A 16,049-nucleotide genomic window follows, 5' to 3' on the forward strand; every position below is an offset into this window, starting at 1 on the left:
TAAGGTAGCTACTGTTCTCATACAATGGCGGTACAGAGGGGCGCTCCACTTTTCTTTTCCTGAACTCACTCCAAAATACACCCCTGAGCCCCTTGCCCAGATTTCCAGTACCCCCGCACCTCTTTCCCCTTTAACAAGGGGTATCAGAGCAATTATGTTGGCTTTGGCAAATGAAAAGACAAACACATCTTGGTATGCTAAGCGAGGGGAGATTCTAAACTGGCAAGAGGAAAAGCTCTGTTGAAGGTTGGCTGGTATTAATGGCTGGTTTTAGTGAGTGAGGGGCTGTTTGGATTGCAACTGGCTGGGTGGGATCAGAGGCCCGCAGACAGGATACGCAGAGAGAGCCTTGTCGTGTCTAGAGCGCCGCTCTCACTTCTCTGTCACGGACTGAAGTAGGGATCTGATCTGTGCACAGAGTTTGTGTTGGGTGGCTGTGTGAACTCAGCCTTTACACCGTAACACGAGTAGCACTGTGCTTAAGTGGCTCGACTGACACGACCAGGATCGTTCACACACATGTGCACACACGTGTAAGAACAGAAAAAAACCTCCTTTCCTCTAGGAGAACAGAGTGGGCACTGTCAGAGTCTGGCACAGTTAAAGGTGGTGTTACAGATTGTCTTCATATAGGAAAAAAACATCTGCAATAGCTCCGTCTGTCTCTTTTTAGCTTTACTTTATGTATCTAAACATGAATGTGCACAATCTCTGTGTGTTTCAGAGGAGCTGAGGTGTGCTGGAGTGACGTGTCCTGATCTGCAGGTGCCCTCCTGCCCTAAGGGTTCAGTTCTGACCAAGAGTTACACGCCCCCTTCTGGTTGCTGCCCCTCCGTACCGCCCACGTGCACCTGTGATCTCCACGCCTGCCCCAAGCCCCAGTGCCCGAGCGGACAGCGCGCCGTGCCGCTCACCGAGGCCAGCGGCCGGCCGGGAGACTGCTGTGATGTCTTTGAGTGCCAGAAAGGTGATTTGCACAGAACTGCACGCTGTACACTCCGCTTCGATTGGCCTCCAACTGGGGGTAGCAATGGCACAGTCGGTGTGAGATTCATCGCCTTTGAGGAAGCAATTATTTTCCTCAGAGTAAGGCTTTCCTCCCTGCTGACCAAAGGTCCACAGATGAAAAGGAAAGCTGCTGATTGGATAATTACTGTTGAGCTGTTTATCAGGCTCGGCCGATGCCTCCCAGGGTTGAGACTATGGTTCAAAGACATATTTGCAGGGGGTGTATCCACCAGTATTTATATTGCCTGTAGAGATATGAAAAATAATGGGTCTTTTAAAGCAGATGGCTAATCGGAAATATACTCTTTTAGCCTTACCTAGAGGGAAACATAGGCCTACAGAAAATGCTCAATTCCGATGGTCATCCCATATCAATATCTTACTATGCTTACTGTATGTTCGAAACCCCCAAGATAATTCCTTGCATATAAAAAGATACTTGGTAATAAACCAGATTCTGATTCGGAGAAACCTCAGCTCTCTGACCCAGAGGCAGCCAGGAAGGCAGGGAGGGGACCTGTGGTATTGGTCTGTTTACTCTACGCTCCCAACAAATATTCGCTGTTTTACCAACAGAACAAATTCCCATTCTGGCCCCTCCACATGCATAAATGAGTGCTGTGTCCCGGAATTAATGGACTTAACGAGCTCAGTGACCAGAAAAGTGCTTAGGCTACGAATTTTCTCAACAGAAGTGCAGTGTCAAAGGGTTCCTGTCTGGTCACACGTCCAAAGGGAAAAGGTTCAACAGTTCATTGATGGGAATGCTTTTTATGTGCTCCAGTCTGCCAGTAGGGAGGGTAATCAAGTCCGGCAGGCCGGCGGGGGCTGAATGGCAGCCGTGGGGGCCATGGGATCAGTGTTTTGATAACAAGTGTCTGCTGCTCTTTGGGCCTGGGGCTTGATGCCTTTTGTGCTGCCCATACCGTCCATTAGGCCTGCATGACTGCGTGCCGTTCCAGAAAGATCCACCGACAGAGACAGGGAAATGGACAAGGACAAGGACACACACTGGGCCCCCTAGACACCGTCCAGGTCCTTCATTTGCCCCCCAAAGCACTGGCTGCAAATACTGTGTCTTATACATTATAAAGGCTACTATAATTTGCTTTCAAATACCATACTTAACCTCTAATGTAACAGACTATAACCCGGCCCCCCATTGTCTCTGCGTGTCAGGCTTCGACTGATTAACTTGTTTCCATTGCCCTCTTGGCTGAGGGGCTCATATTTAGTCAGGGTCAGTATGTGCTGTGACAATAAAGCCCACCTGTGTGTTTTGGCCTCTGTTGATGATAGACTCTTTCCACTGGTGGCTGGGCAGTGGCTGTATCTGGGTGGAAGACCAGACCTGGCAGCGCAGTGCTGACCTGATGTCATCTGATGTTACAGAGGGTCCTGTTTGGTCCTGTTTAGCTGTGGTCTAACATTAATCAACACTCTATCTGAAAAATAAATGGCATATGTCCCCTGCAGTGAGCCCTGCATCTGGTGTTGAGCAACGAGGCACCACACTCACAGTGCTCACTACTCAGCTTGTGTTTGTGTTAAATACAACTAGAGAGACAGTGAAGAATCATTGTTTTGGTCTCACAATCTAACTCGTATTTTTATAATTCGATTTTATCGTATGACCCGATCAAAACTGCAAAGTTATTTGTAATAAATCACATTAGTATTCATCTCTGGGAATATCATTTTTCCCACGGTGGTTTTGCTTCATTCTCCTCTAAACCACAAGAAGCCCCAGTGGTGACAGTCTATTGTAAATTATTTAGACTTGCTAAGGGTCATTGTTTTATGACCCATCCATCTCCACATCCAATCCTTACCTCAATTTAGAGAAGACTAAACATCACATAGCATGACTGGAATTTAGACTCTGTGCCGCAAGTTGTTTTAGGGATTACCATTAACAAACACTGCGGAAATCACATGTGAGCGTCCCCTCATGTGACTTCCTATTGCTTCTGTGAGCGTTCAAAAACGGTGCCGTGCCTTTTGATTTCGGCCAGCTAAAGTGCTTATTGTATTTTCTATGCTTGGTTTTGCTGCACGCAACGCAGAGAGAGAAGGAGAAGGAGGAAAAGAGTGGAGGAGAATGGAAATTTAAAGATGAACAAATCTCTGCTCTACTTTCAACTCACTCAGCCCACCTGCTTTGTATTAGGGTGCAGTGCTGCTTGTCTGGAGGCATGGGGTCATCGGTGCAGACGCTTTAAGTCTGCACTCAAAGGTATGGCGTACAGATGCCGCTGTAACCTCCGCCTCCCATTTATAGAAACTGCTGGCCCCACATCTGCTTGCATCTGTGCAATGCATTTCCTCGCCTAACTAACGTAGCTACTCCTCAATGAGTCTGGAGTCTTACATAACCATATTGCCTCACTCCCCTAATGTTGGACTGGGTTTGATGAAAGGTTGCTGTGTGGTTTGTTCAGACCTAAGAACTTCGAGCCACCCAAACCACTGTGGTACATTTGAATGTGTAATCTGGTTTTAGCATTGAGATGTCATGCTGTAATCGTCCTGCTCCCTTTGGCTACTAAACAACCACCATTTGTTTTTGAATGAATGATCGTATTAGTTTCAATTTGTGGAAAATTATGACTCAAGATTTGTTCAAAGTAGTAATGCAAGCACATTTACTGTGAACGTATTCTGGTCTTTACTAGGCCGGACCTTAGCTAAGCTCATTGTATTTCATAGTAAAGGGAACGCAGCCAAGGGCTTAGATGCTTTTGGGGAATGCAGGCCAGAGCATTGATTTACTCCACCTGCCACCAGTACCCTGAGCCCAGATTCTGCCAGAGTCTCAGACCCACTGCAGTTTTCTTTTACTCTCCTCTGCAAGCGTTTGACGCCTTTTCAGGACTTCGTAGGTCCTTGTGAAATTCCTACTCATGGACTTGGCTCCATTGTCTGATGAATGCCATTCCACCCCACAGGCTTACCCTCAGTGTCTGCCTCAGCGCCATTTGGTTCAGATAAACATTTCCGTCAATAGCAGAAAATGAATGTGTTTATGGAGCTGGAATTGATTGTATACAGTTGGGCTAGTGTCTCATAGATCAATTTTGACAGTTTGTATGTGAAAACGGAATTATTTTCTCATAAAGTCACGAGAAGAAAGTCCTTGTCTTAATCTTCACCAAATGTGATGGACACCTGACGAAGTGTGTTTAGCGTTATCCTCCCCACATGGTGTTCAGTCTAAGCAGCTGTCTGATGCCTCTTTTCCCTGTCCTTCTCCTCAGTTTCCCCGAAGTGTGTCCACAACGGGAAGGATTTCTCCGAGGGAGAGGTGTACCGCATGGACCCCTGCTGGCTGTGTCAGTGCCGGGGAGGAATCTCCTTCTGCTCCAAGGCAGAGTGCGCTGAGCTGGACTGTGAACACTTCTACATTCCTGAGGGCGAGTGTTGCCCTGTCTGCATAGGTACATGCGTTTACCTTGGTATTTTGTTAAGTAACATCAATTCATTGTTAGATTTGCCAAAGGTTTCACTAAGTTTCTGTTTTATAAATGCGTTAGAGGTGATGTGGCATTGATGAGAAGGCCTCTGGCTGACTGGAAAGTAGATGCAGGAGAGGAAGAGGTGATATCAAAGTCCAACATGCCCGACACTAACCTCTAGTGACCCATAACTTAGCGGCTTCCTCATATAACCAGTTTCCACAGTTGTTAACATACCTGGCAAACAAGATGCTCACTAGAAACCCAGCCAGGGGTTCATTTCTACCTGGGAGACTTAAGAACATAAAAACCTTCTTTTAGAGCGTACCGCTCGGCTTTGTAATATCTGGATCAGGCTTAATGGGGGGGACCCAATTGCAAAACACATAAAGAGCTCTGATATGTGCACTTGTTAAAAAAAAAACAGGGTTGCAGCGCATATGGCAACCACATTACAGTCTGCTAAGAGCCAACGGATAGAGATAGTAGCCAGTGTTAGCTTCTTCCCGCTTGGCTGCAGTTGATCGGGCGCATGAGAGCGATGGATGAAGACAAAGATCAAGACCACGGTGGAGATCATGTTAGGTCAGTGTTGGAGCTACACCTGGAATATGTAGGCCTTTAGATGGTATGGAATGCTTTCATCTTTTACTTATGGAAAGCTGCTCTTACTTACTGCATGGCTCACTGCGAGAAGTTGCCTGTAATGCTGTTAATCTGGATTAGGAGTTGTGTTTACCTGGTGGGATTGTATTTAAATATATACTAATCAATGTTTCGTACGGTAGGTCAGATCAGTATTTGTAAAGTTTTTTGTATTTGTTGTAATGATAAACCTAGAGAGAGTTATCACAGGACGCTTTGGTGTCTTTCAGTTTAGTGTTTTGGTTATGGATCATTCTTACCACTCGTCAGTAACAGCAGGTAACTGTTTCCAGCATTTAAGATAACAGACATCGAACAAAGTTTGTTCCTAGCTGGTAAACATAGTGCTGTTTTAAGAGATTGTTGGTGCAGACCCCAAAAAAAGCTAAAAGATAAGTGAATATTGCATTCTAATATTCGGTCATGGGGCAAATAATCAATGAATTGAGGTCAAACGAGATCCTACGCAGGTTAATCACAGCCACATGGACAGAACCTCAGCAGCAACATCTCAACTGGGATCTGGTTGGGCATAATTAGCAGCCCCCTCTGAAACTAATTCAGTAAGGCACCATAAAAATATAACCACACTTTTGTTTAACACAGAGAAAATGCTGAGACCTATTTCTAACCTGCCTGTGTATCAAATAAACAGTGTAAACAATACTGTTTATAGTGAATGAACAAAATGCTCCCCGAGGCGGGCTCAGGCACCATGCATCACCCGAAGCTGTGCACAATAGCTTCCCAAATTGGCTTTTAAACTCCCCACAACTATATGGTTCCCACTTAGGACTAATGGCTACAGATTGGAAAATGTGGCTTTCAACACAAAGTGCTCTCTTCGCTTCAGACTGAAATGTATCAAACGCTGACCTAGCCTTTGACCTGAGGGGTCACGGCTTGAAACGTGGATGAGTTCAAGCTCTTAGCCAAGAGGTGAGTGGACACTGTGGGGACTAGCAGCTATGGACGTCATCACCCTTGCTGTGTTTCCAATGATCAAATCTCTCCCAGGACGACACGGCGATACCCTATAACTTGTGTGTCTCATTTGAACTTAAATCCATATGTATGTTGTCGCAAAGCCAGGGGCCTCTCCCCACTTATAAATGTAGATATGTCATCTAAATTCAACGCTCTGGGTAACAAGCCAGTTTCCATATCTTGTTAGGTCCCTCATGGAGTATCCTGCTTCCTTCAGCTCTGCTCTCGCTTTGCTAATTCAATTACAGTAGAGGATGTAAGTTATATTGGACTGTAGTTTAGGGTTTAAATTAAATTCATGGTAGCCAAACCAAACTATACACATGACTCTGTGGAGAATCACATCAAAGATTCTCCACTTCTCTCACTTTGTTTTACAACCCACAATGTGTCCGTGTCTCCTCTCAGATGTGGAATTATTCCCGATGGACAGCACTAAGGCCAGTTGCTGGGTGAATAACAAGCTGCGGGCCCACGAGGAGCAGTGGAAGGAGGACGACTGCACCTTCTGCCAGTGTGTGGACGGAGAGCCGCACTGCACAGCCATGGCCTGCAAGCAGAGCTGCCAGTATCCGGTCAAGATCCCTGGAGAGTGCTGTCCCTTCTGTGAAGGTATAGAGATCAGTGCTGCTCTTCTGTATTTATCAAACACATTACTCATATCTGTATGAGGTAAGCTTGAGCCCCCATACTGCACGTCGGGGGCTCCTGTGGCCCCGCAGCTTTGCTGTAGAGGCCGTGTCGGCATGGGCTCATTAAAGGGGAGGCCACGGAGCATTCTTCAAGCTGCAGGGTTCTTTGTGTTCCTTTATTACCCTTGCCCGCTGAAATGAGACCCACCTGTGTGTGCGTGCTTTTAATGCAGAAGGCTGCATAATTGAAGTGGATCTTTTTTTCGTGAGCGTAATTAGTTACAGCTCGTTGGGTTGCTCCCCCCACCGAACGTGGCAAGAGGGGTTTGACGGGAATAGCCATGGTGCCATGTGTGTGTGCTCCAAACTACTGTATCTTCATCCTTTTTGTGGATTCACAATAAAGCTGGCCCTGATTCAGTCTGTCTAACTTCAGTCCAGGGGACACTTTATTGTCTCCACTGGTAGTCCCAGAACTAAAACATGCTCTTTAGACAAATCCAACTTATTAATGGGAGACAGCTCCACACAATAAGACAAAGAGGTATAATCCCCCTTACTGTGCGACCCACCCTGGTGTAATTGCTCTACATTTATCTGTAATCACTGTTTTCTTCAAAATAAGAGCAGTGTAAATAGGTAGCTATTACAGTTGGCACAAACAGCATCGATGAGGTAGAACACCTGAGGGGATCCTAGCAAACACACACACATATGAAAAAAAAAATAGAAAGTCATAAAATAAATCCCATTTTGTTATTTGTTGTTGTATTCTGTTGCTCTCATGCAAAGCTCTTACCCTCCATCGTCTCTTATGTTCCCCAGAGCCTTCTTACGAAACAGTTAGCCCCTTGCTATGCCCTCCCCTGGAAAACTGCTCCCTGTCAGTGAGCGACTGCCCCTACGGCTTCCAACAAGACACAAATGGATGTCTGCTCTGCCAGTGTCTCAACAGTAAGTTCACTTTCCTGGCTTTATGTTCAACCTAAAGGGTTACAGTTTCACAGACTGACTTGCAGAAGCATGAATGTGATACATTTCTTCTGACATGCTGCTTCTTGCATTAAAATGCTGGACAAACAGTGTTGTATTTACCTGTTTGCTCATGCTGATGTCAAAACAATCTATTACTGTCAAGCAGGCTGCCAAAGACATGTTGATAATTGTGACGGCTTATTTGCGTACATGGCTGCAGTCCTTGCAAAGTCACAAGAATGTTCCTGTGATCAGCCCCATAGAAACTCATGTCTTTGCCTTGTGATGGATTGTTGTGCCCATGATCACATGACCTCTCCCTCAACTCCTTCAGATGACTCCTGCCCTGACCTGGGAAAATACTGTTCCCTGCAATGCCCAATGGGGTACAAGAGGGACGATTTTGACTGTGAGGTGTGTGAGTGCTCCATTCCCGTGCCCAAGTGCAGACCTTTGACCTGCACCAAGACCTGCCCCTATGGATATGTGTAAGTACACCGAGTGACCCAGTGGGTTTTCATCCCCAAAACCGAATACACTCATTTGTCAGCTGTGTTTTCAGCGTGTATAAACACATCTATGTCCTTTTCAGCATGTATAAACACATATGTCATTTTCATTCTAATGCTGACTGTTAAAACATGTAATTTCCAGTTTGGGAGCATCAAGCTGATAAAAAAAGAAGGTTATTTATCTGATTACTTACTTTATTTAAATTGAGGATTTCCCCTTCTTTTACAAAGCTGAAATCATGATATATGACGATGAAGCTTGATTTGAAAATCTCTTAGGATGCAACATTTTTAATTCCATTAAAACTCCATCTCTGCCCAACTTCACACTTTTCTAACACATGCTGATAAAGATCAATCTAAATGGATAGGAATGTTTAGACATTCTGTTGAGTAAGTAAGAGCTGATCAGTGTCAGGAAAAATGTTCCCTTAGTCACCTCCTGTAATTAAATTAGTATGGTTGAATAACAAATTAAATTCTTGTATTATCAAGTGATGCCCAGAAGCAAAAGGCAGCAAAGCAGGCCAATATAAAAAGTAGTTTGGCATCCAAGATCAAAGTGCCTACCTTGGTGGTCATTCCCAGGTCTGTAAATCTGTGTTTGTGTGTGAGTAATTCACTGTGAGGTCCTCGCCAGCCTCTCAGCCCCACGCAACTTCTCTCGTTCTAATCCCATTTAACCCGATCGAACATCTGGAAGTGCTCTCTCTACCGGGCCGGTCATTCCCCAGGCACCACTCAAAATTCATAAATCATCTTTCTGTCTCAACGCATCAGGACAAAAGCGGCCTTCATTAAACGTATACAGTTAGGATTCTTTCGGGTATCTCAACCATGCTCTGTGGAGCCACGGCGCAAGATGAGCCCGATATGTCTGCTCAGGACACCAGAGGAGGGGAGAGGGGGACTCTGTGGGGGAAAGAAGAGCAGGAAGTCCTGGCTTTATCCTTCATAAGCAGCTTGCCTCAGAAGTCTGAAATCCTCTGAGAGCTTGCCAGCCTTACAATCAAGGTAGGGCTGCTCGATTATGGCAAAAATCATAATCTCGATTATTTGGGTCAATAATTGTAATTGCGATTATTAAATGAGATTATTCATTGACTTTGAAAACATCCATTTATTGGAGAAAATGTGAACAGTATGTTTTTAACAGTTGATTACCCTGAACTTTAAGTATAATTCAACTGAAAAACCAATAATAAAAAAAAGTATAAAATGAAAAAAGTAGGGCCGAGACTTTAACGCGTTAATTAAGATTAATTAATTACACAAAAATTAACGCGTTAAAAAAATTAACGCATTTTAATCGCACTTATTTTTGCACCGCGGAACGTTTCTCACTGGATGAGTTTCAGGCGTACCGATTATACTGGAGCACCAACTAACGTTCATGACTTCAGACAACAACAAACCACAGTGAACAACAGTGGGAAATGTTCTTTTAAAAAACGGACGGATGGAAGCGTCGATAAGAGCACGGTTGTGTGCAAATTATGCAAAAAGGAATTCGCATATCACCGCAGCACATCAAGCCTCAAGTATCACCTCAATGTAAAACATATGGTAGCTAGCGTGGACGTTAGCCTCTTTTATCGCGTTCACACCAAAAAGAGCTGGTACTAAAATTAGTTCATGAGAACCTTTTTACCCCCACGAGAGTCCCTGCTAGAGAGCAGAGAGCTGCTAGAGAGCAAGGACTTTCGTACGGCTCTCTTGTGAGAAAAGAGCTATATGTCTGATTGGCTGGGCGGATTGCAAACCACGCCCCGTAAAACTCCCAAAAAGTTTTGTGAAGCCGCCATTTTATTATCCTCGCATTAGCATTAGCATTAGCCCAGCGCAGAAACGCAGAGAGACTAATTTATGGCAACACAAAATAAAACATGGGAGCGGTGGAGATGAGGAGGTGTCGGCGTTCTGGCGATTTACAGGCCCCAACTCCGGGGACTTCCGGCCGGGGACTTTGGGCGGCAGTATACGCCGTTTGCGGCCTGCCAGTAAACCCAAAGCAGAAGAAGAAGAAGTGACGTCAGCGGCTTCATTTGCCTAATCCACCCCCAGGTTCAAAGAGTTCTCATGAACTAAATTCTCATGAACCTTTGTGGGAAAAGTACTGCGGTGTGAATGCGCCTAATGGTATACTAAAATCCATGTGAAAAAAATTGCTTCTCACTGTTCTCAGGTCAAATATTTATATGTGATTAAAAATGCGATTAATTTCGATTAATTAATTACAAAGCCTCTAATTAATTAGATTAATTTTTTTAATCGAGTCCCGGCCCTAGAAAAAAGTAATCGTTTTATTTCGATTACGTTGTTTTCGTAATCGTTGCAAGCCATAATCGCGATTTAAAATACGATTAATTGAGCAGCCCTATATCAAGGTCTGTCTCCTCACACAGGACCGCTGCATGCAGCCACCACGAAGAAACAAAAGGCATAAAGGATCTCTGTGTTTATGCTTGTTTTATTGATGACATCCCAGGAGTATGTACTGTACATATCCCAAACTGAAAGCCTCCAAAGCAGGCTGAATGTAAACTTGAGTGTAACAATGAGCTAAACACTGTTTACGCTCCAGGTGAAGGGCATTCTCAAGGCACGTTTTACGAATAAAGTTTTCAATCCTTCATTGCTCAAAATCATCGCTGTGACCTCACAGGCCATGAAATGAATTATTCTGGTCATCACAGTTGCTGCACACTGGAAATTGTGCCGAGCCAGCAGTCCCAGGGCCCCGGGGCCCCCGGTGCCTCCCCAAGCCCCTCGATCCCCCTGGAGCCCAGAGCGCTGCTTGGCATTCCACACACCATCTTTAAACAAAGCCCCGCTCTAAGGTCGCAGCACTCTGTGTCTCTGTATTTGTACAGTGAGGCACTGGCCGAGCCCTCGCAATGTTGTTTCAATGGCTGTTATTGCTGCTTCAGCATAGATAGGCTCCTGTGTTTGCAGAGCTGGAGATGCTCGTGCTCTTCATGGGACACGGCACCGTCTGTGGGTTGGAGGGGTCTTTTTTTTATGCTGCCTTGGCATATGAAGATTAATAGTCATTAACCATGCCTAATGAGGCCACTGCTGGGTATCATCACTTACCCAGACACTAGAGAGGGATGCTAGCTGCGTGAGGCTGAGAGTGTGAGATAAAGAGGGTGTCTATAGGACGAGATAAGTGTAGATACTGCTCCTTTTTTCATCTGTGTTTTTCACAATTTAGCAACCTGCAGCCCATCAATGTTTCATTAGGCAGGTCATTGGATCCAAACAGCCTACTTATAGCCTCAGCACTTCATTCAGCTCTTTCTTTGTTTGTGAGGACATGTCTCTTTTAGATAAGATAAGAGAATATGAGCCAACAGCTGGGAAGTGTGCACTTTTGCAGCAGCAAATGGGGCAGTGCATTCAGAAGGCCATAGCCCTCTATTTTTGTCTTTTTTCTGTACTTAGCAATCAACGTGCCTGCATTAGCCCTTATCTCTGCTGCTCTTATGTGTCCGCCAAAGGCTTCTGTTGCAATAAGGATGGCAGCAGGGTGAATTGAAAGCATCTGAGTTGGCTTTAGATTCCTCCTTCCAGAGTCTCTGGGTCGGTATGATGTGCAAACAACAGGGATTTCACATGTCGGCCTTTTTATTTGACCTTCTTCAAAGTCGGCTAATATAGCGAGGGCAAAGCAGGTCCAGATGTTGATTATACCAGACTTGAGCATCTGGGTTTCACTCAATCACAACACCAGACCTCTGTTCATCTAGAAAATATCCGTCGCAACGTGATCTTTAAAATAGCTCCATGGGAGGGGTATTGTTTACTTCCTGATCTGCTATTCCAGTAATTTAGTTTTTCCCATGTGGTTGCTTCATAGTGTGTATCTGTATCGCTCCGCAGGAGGAACAAGCATGGTTGTGAGATGTGTCGCTGTGTCAAGTGTCCCCCCTTCACCTGTGACAAGCACTGCAGTGAGGGATATCGCCATAACAGGAAGGGCTGCTCCATCTGCATGTGTAAAGGTAGGTGACAATACCTCTTTCCCCTTATACCTTGATATCAATAATGTGATAACAATGTGGGGATAATGACACTGATGCTTTCATCACACATTGTACAATAAAGTGTATTCTATTTTATATAACAGTCGGATAGGAAACTGTTAATTTGTTATATGCCCTTGCCATGTCATCGAAGTTTGAAAAGTGTCCACTTATAACCGTTCTCTGTTTGGTACTCACTTAACCAAGCTGAAGGAATTAAGTACATCGGCTCTTTCTCTTTGTTTGTCAGATGCGCTTTTAGGTATTTTAATTCTGCACCCAATTATTTAAAGTGAATCAATTCTAGGTAGTACATTATATTAGTAACCTTTCCTAGTACACTGCGTGATATCCAGGAAAGTTGTTTTTGGTTTTACCCAGGAGGATATTAATAATGATTAACGATTTCTAACTACACCTGAGCTCATCCTGGATATTCATGTTCCTCAGTGGATGAACCTTTTTAGTCTCAGCCCAAAACACATAAATGAAAGGTACATAACAAATCAAACAAACAGTCAATGTATCAATGGAGGATTGATAATCCCTGATACATTAATCATAGGTACTTCTTAAGAGTTACATATCAAGAGTTGGCTCCTGATCCACAGCTACAGTTCCACCACAAGGTCTTAACTGTAAGCGGTGTAAAGGGTAGCAGATGGAAGGAGATAGGGGAGCTCTGTAAGCAGAGTTGAATTTCTGCCACTAAGCTGCAGCTTTGATTTCCTGTGACCTTCTGCTGCTCTGCTGAGGAGACTTTGTGTTTGCTTGTTTTGGTTCTTATTGGTGTTTATTTTTATCCAGGGGGCTGTGTGTGCAACTCTAATTAGATTCCCCCAACCCTTAAGTTAAAAGCAGAGGTGATATTTATGTGATGTGTTTATTTTTCCAGTTTAGCTGTATTATAAATATTTTAGCTTCAAATATACTTGTGGCCTACCTGTATGGGGAGGTGATCAGTGCATTGCTCCACAAACACAGACCTATAAACTGCTGTTTACCTGCTGTTTGAAACTCTTGAATCAGGTTCTCTGTGGACTGTTGAAATATTCAGGGATGGGAAACACAAATATATACTTCCAAAAAAAGTTTGTGTGTTTTAAAGATTTAAATGGAAGAGGATAAAGAAATAAAACATCTGCTTGAACTCTGCATTGTACGGTTCAGTGTGTTTGTTCCTGATCTCAGTGGAATCATACATACTTTAAGAGTTTAACACATGCTGGGGCCCAGGTACTGGCAACCTAGGCCCGTTTATAAGGGCTAACAATGTGTCCCTCTGCTACAACTTTTTTTTGTCAGTTACAAATTGTTGGATATTTATAAAGCTCTGTAAGCTGGTTATATGGACATAAATACACAATAAAGAAAGATGAAATATCCTTGATTTGTGAAGGTTCCAGTTTAAGGAACCAAACCCACTTAGCTCTCACTGAATGAATGAAATTGGACCCAAAACAATAATACTGGCTCATTTTACTGTGAATCATAAATGTACTTAATGAAATGTCCACAGCAGATTTACAGGATCCCTGAGCCATAGCAGGCTATGTAGCTTTCTGTAATTTTGCAAAGCTTTCCCACAAGTCAACAAGTTGTTGTGCTTTTCATGTTTGTGTCCCTAGAAAGTGGCCACTTCCCAAGCACCACTGCCCTGGCCCCGATGCCCAGTTATTGCCTCACCTCCAATGGGAACAGGTACGAGGAGGGGGACGGCTGGCACGACGGCTGTCGGGACTGCTACTGCCACTCAGGGAGGGAGATGTGTGTGCTCATATCCTGCAGCGTGCCCAGCTGCTCTAGTCCCGTGGTGAGGCCGGACCAGTGCTGTCCTACATGTGAAGGTATGTGCCATTCCTATGTTACTTTATTCATTATCAAGTTTTAAGAGATGACATTGGTTTTAAAGGTTTATTCCTGGATATTATAACTGTAAATCTTATTTTTAGTTTTGGCCATTATTCCTGTTGGTAATTAGGTTATAAGGATTTTTGATTCTATTCTTTTTTTCCGACATTTCCTATGACTCAATGACTAGGAAATGAATGCTCATGAGATTTATTCTCATTATTTGTTATGCCTGACTTTTTTCAATGAAATGTTTCATTGAATACTATACTATGACTTTTGTGATATTTTTATGAATGATGTCATACTATAATGTATATTTTTCTGAAACTGTATTACATTGTATCTATTACTTTTTGTACATTTTTATGGCATACTACTTTGATTCATATTTTTAGAACGTACAATACTATGACTTTTTGTTTGCATGCCTATACAAATACATTAATTTGGAATAAATTCAGATTTTTTGAAGATTTGTGGAACATTTTAACAAGTCTGTAACAAGTTTTTGTGTTTAAACCAGTAATTGAATGGTCAAAAATACCAAAATGACACCCAAGTTTTTAATCAGCTGAAGGATCTCTTATGATCTTTTCCTCATTTGGAAACTACTCTCTATCAAAGACAGTGGTTTGTTCTTTTTGATTTTTGTAAAGCCATCACCAATAAAAAAGAATCAAGGTTCCACATGTAGCAACTTATAATATGTCACATTTGTTAACATTTCTAGGACTCACTTAGACAACCAATTACTTATAAATATAAGTGTAATTCAACACACACACACACACACACACACACACACACACACACACACACACACACAAACCGTGTACAGTCCCAGTGTACAGTTCATTTAACAGCTTTAGATCTTTGAGGCTTTAGACTTGTTGGCCACTTAAACATACAGTCTCTGTCTGCCTCTCTGAATGGAAAGCACACTAATCCACGCCTACACGTTTTTTTTATCCACAACCCTCCAACTCATGCGGGATATTTATGGAGGAGTGACTCAGTTGGCTGTTCAAATATTTAGGAGTGAAAGAATGTCTACAACTTTCAGAAGCTACACACACTTTGCAGTCAGGGGACAACAGGCTAACTCTTCACAGATGTCTGCTACTCTGCTGGACAGAAAGATGTTTTCAACTAAACTAGTGTCAAAACACAGCTTGCACACCACCCTAAATTGCCCACGGCTTCTTTTTTAATGGAAAGCGGCCTCCCATGCATCTTTATTCCAGTAACCTATGACTCCGTTTTCTCTTTCAAGATGGTTGCTTCACTTCATCCTGCAGCAGTTATTGTAATGGCCTAAATGAATGTTTGAATTTGATAGCGCACACGTGACCGCTTCCTTTTGTTTCTTCCCTTTTTGTAGATGAGTCAGGCAGCGGTCAACCAGAAGGGATGGACATGGTGGTGTGCAGAGCACCTGGGGGGGAGTTTTATGTGGAGGGGGAGACGTGGAACCTGGACGAGTGCACACGATGCACCTGCAGGCAGGGACGTGTGCTGTGCGACACTGAAGTGTGTCCCCCGGCTCTCTGCCAGGCACCGGTCAGGAACAAGGACACCTGTTGCCACATATGCGAAGGTAACATTAAAAAAAAAGCTACGGGGGTCATTTCAGATAACACTCAGCAGGAGTCACGAGTTGGGGTAGTGGGACGGGAAGTTTAAAATCTGTTTTGGATGTGCTATCGGCATGTGGTTTTTGAAGGTCTTGCATGTTGCACTTTGTTGGGGCAGTTTTATGTCAAGCACACAGTCTCATAAAGAAACTAGCCAGGACTGGTTGGGTTTACATAGTGATCCTGCAGGCAGGCAGCAGCACATGTGGACTGTGGCCCACACCGGAGGTTCATCCAACTCCCCTTATAGCTGGAGGGGCAAGAATGTAACTATTCTGAGTAGATCTGTGGTATTTGTCTTGTTATGGGAATTCACTTT

At 43.8% G+C, this 16,049-nt stretch overlaps 1 protein-coding gene across 2 annotated transcripts in view; it reads left to right on the forward strand.

The window, feature by feature from the left end:
* The window catches only part of crim1 (cysteine rich transmembrane BMP regulator 1 (chordin-like)), a 33,369-nt gene that overhangs the window by 11,631 nt on the left and 5,689 nt on the right, over window positions 1–16,049 (forward strand). The window contains exons 4-11 of one of the 2 annotated variants that reach the window (XM_034222537.1): window positions 725–967; window positions 4,266–4,445; window positions 6,504–6,707; window positions 7,553–7,681; window positions 8,037–8,190; window positions 12,100–12,221; window positions 13,871–14,089; window positions 15,478–15,693. In XM_034222537.1, the coding sequence (XP_034078428.1) occupies window positions 725–967; window positions 4,266–4,445; window positions 6,504–6,707; window positions 7,553–7,681; window positions 8,037–8,190; window positions 12,100–12,221; window positions 13,871–14,089; window positions 15,478–15,693 (1,467 nt within the window). The remainder of the gene's footprint in view (window positions 1–724; window positions 968–4,265; window positions 4,446–6,503; window positions 6,708–7,552; window positions 7,682–8,036; window positions 8,191–12,099; window positions 12,222–13,870; window positions 14,090–15,477; window positions 15,694–16,049) is intronic. The other variant, XM_034222538.1, reaches the window with a different exon arrangement.

This window comes from Gymnodraco acuticeps, unplaced genomic scaffold (assembly GCF_902827175.1).
Source record: "Gymnodraco acuticeps unplaced genomic scaffold, fGymAcu1.1, whole genome shotgun sequence".
NCBI lineage: Eukaryota > Metazoa > Chordata > Actinopteri > Perciformes > Bathydraconidae > Gymnodraco > Gymnodraco acuticeps.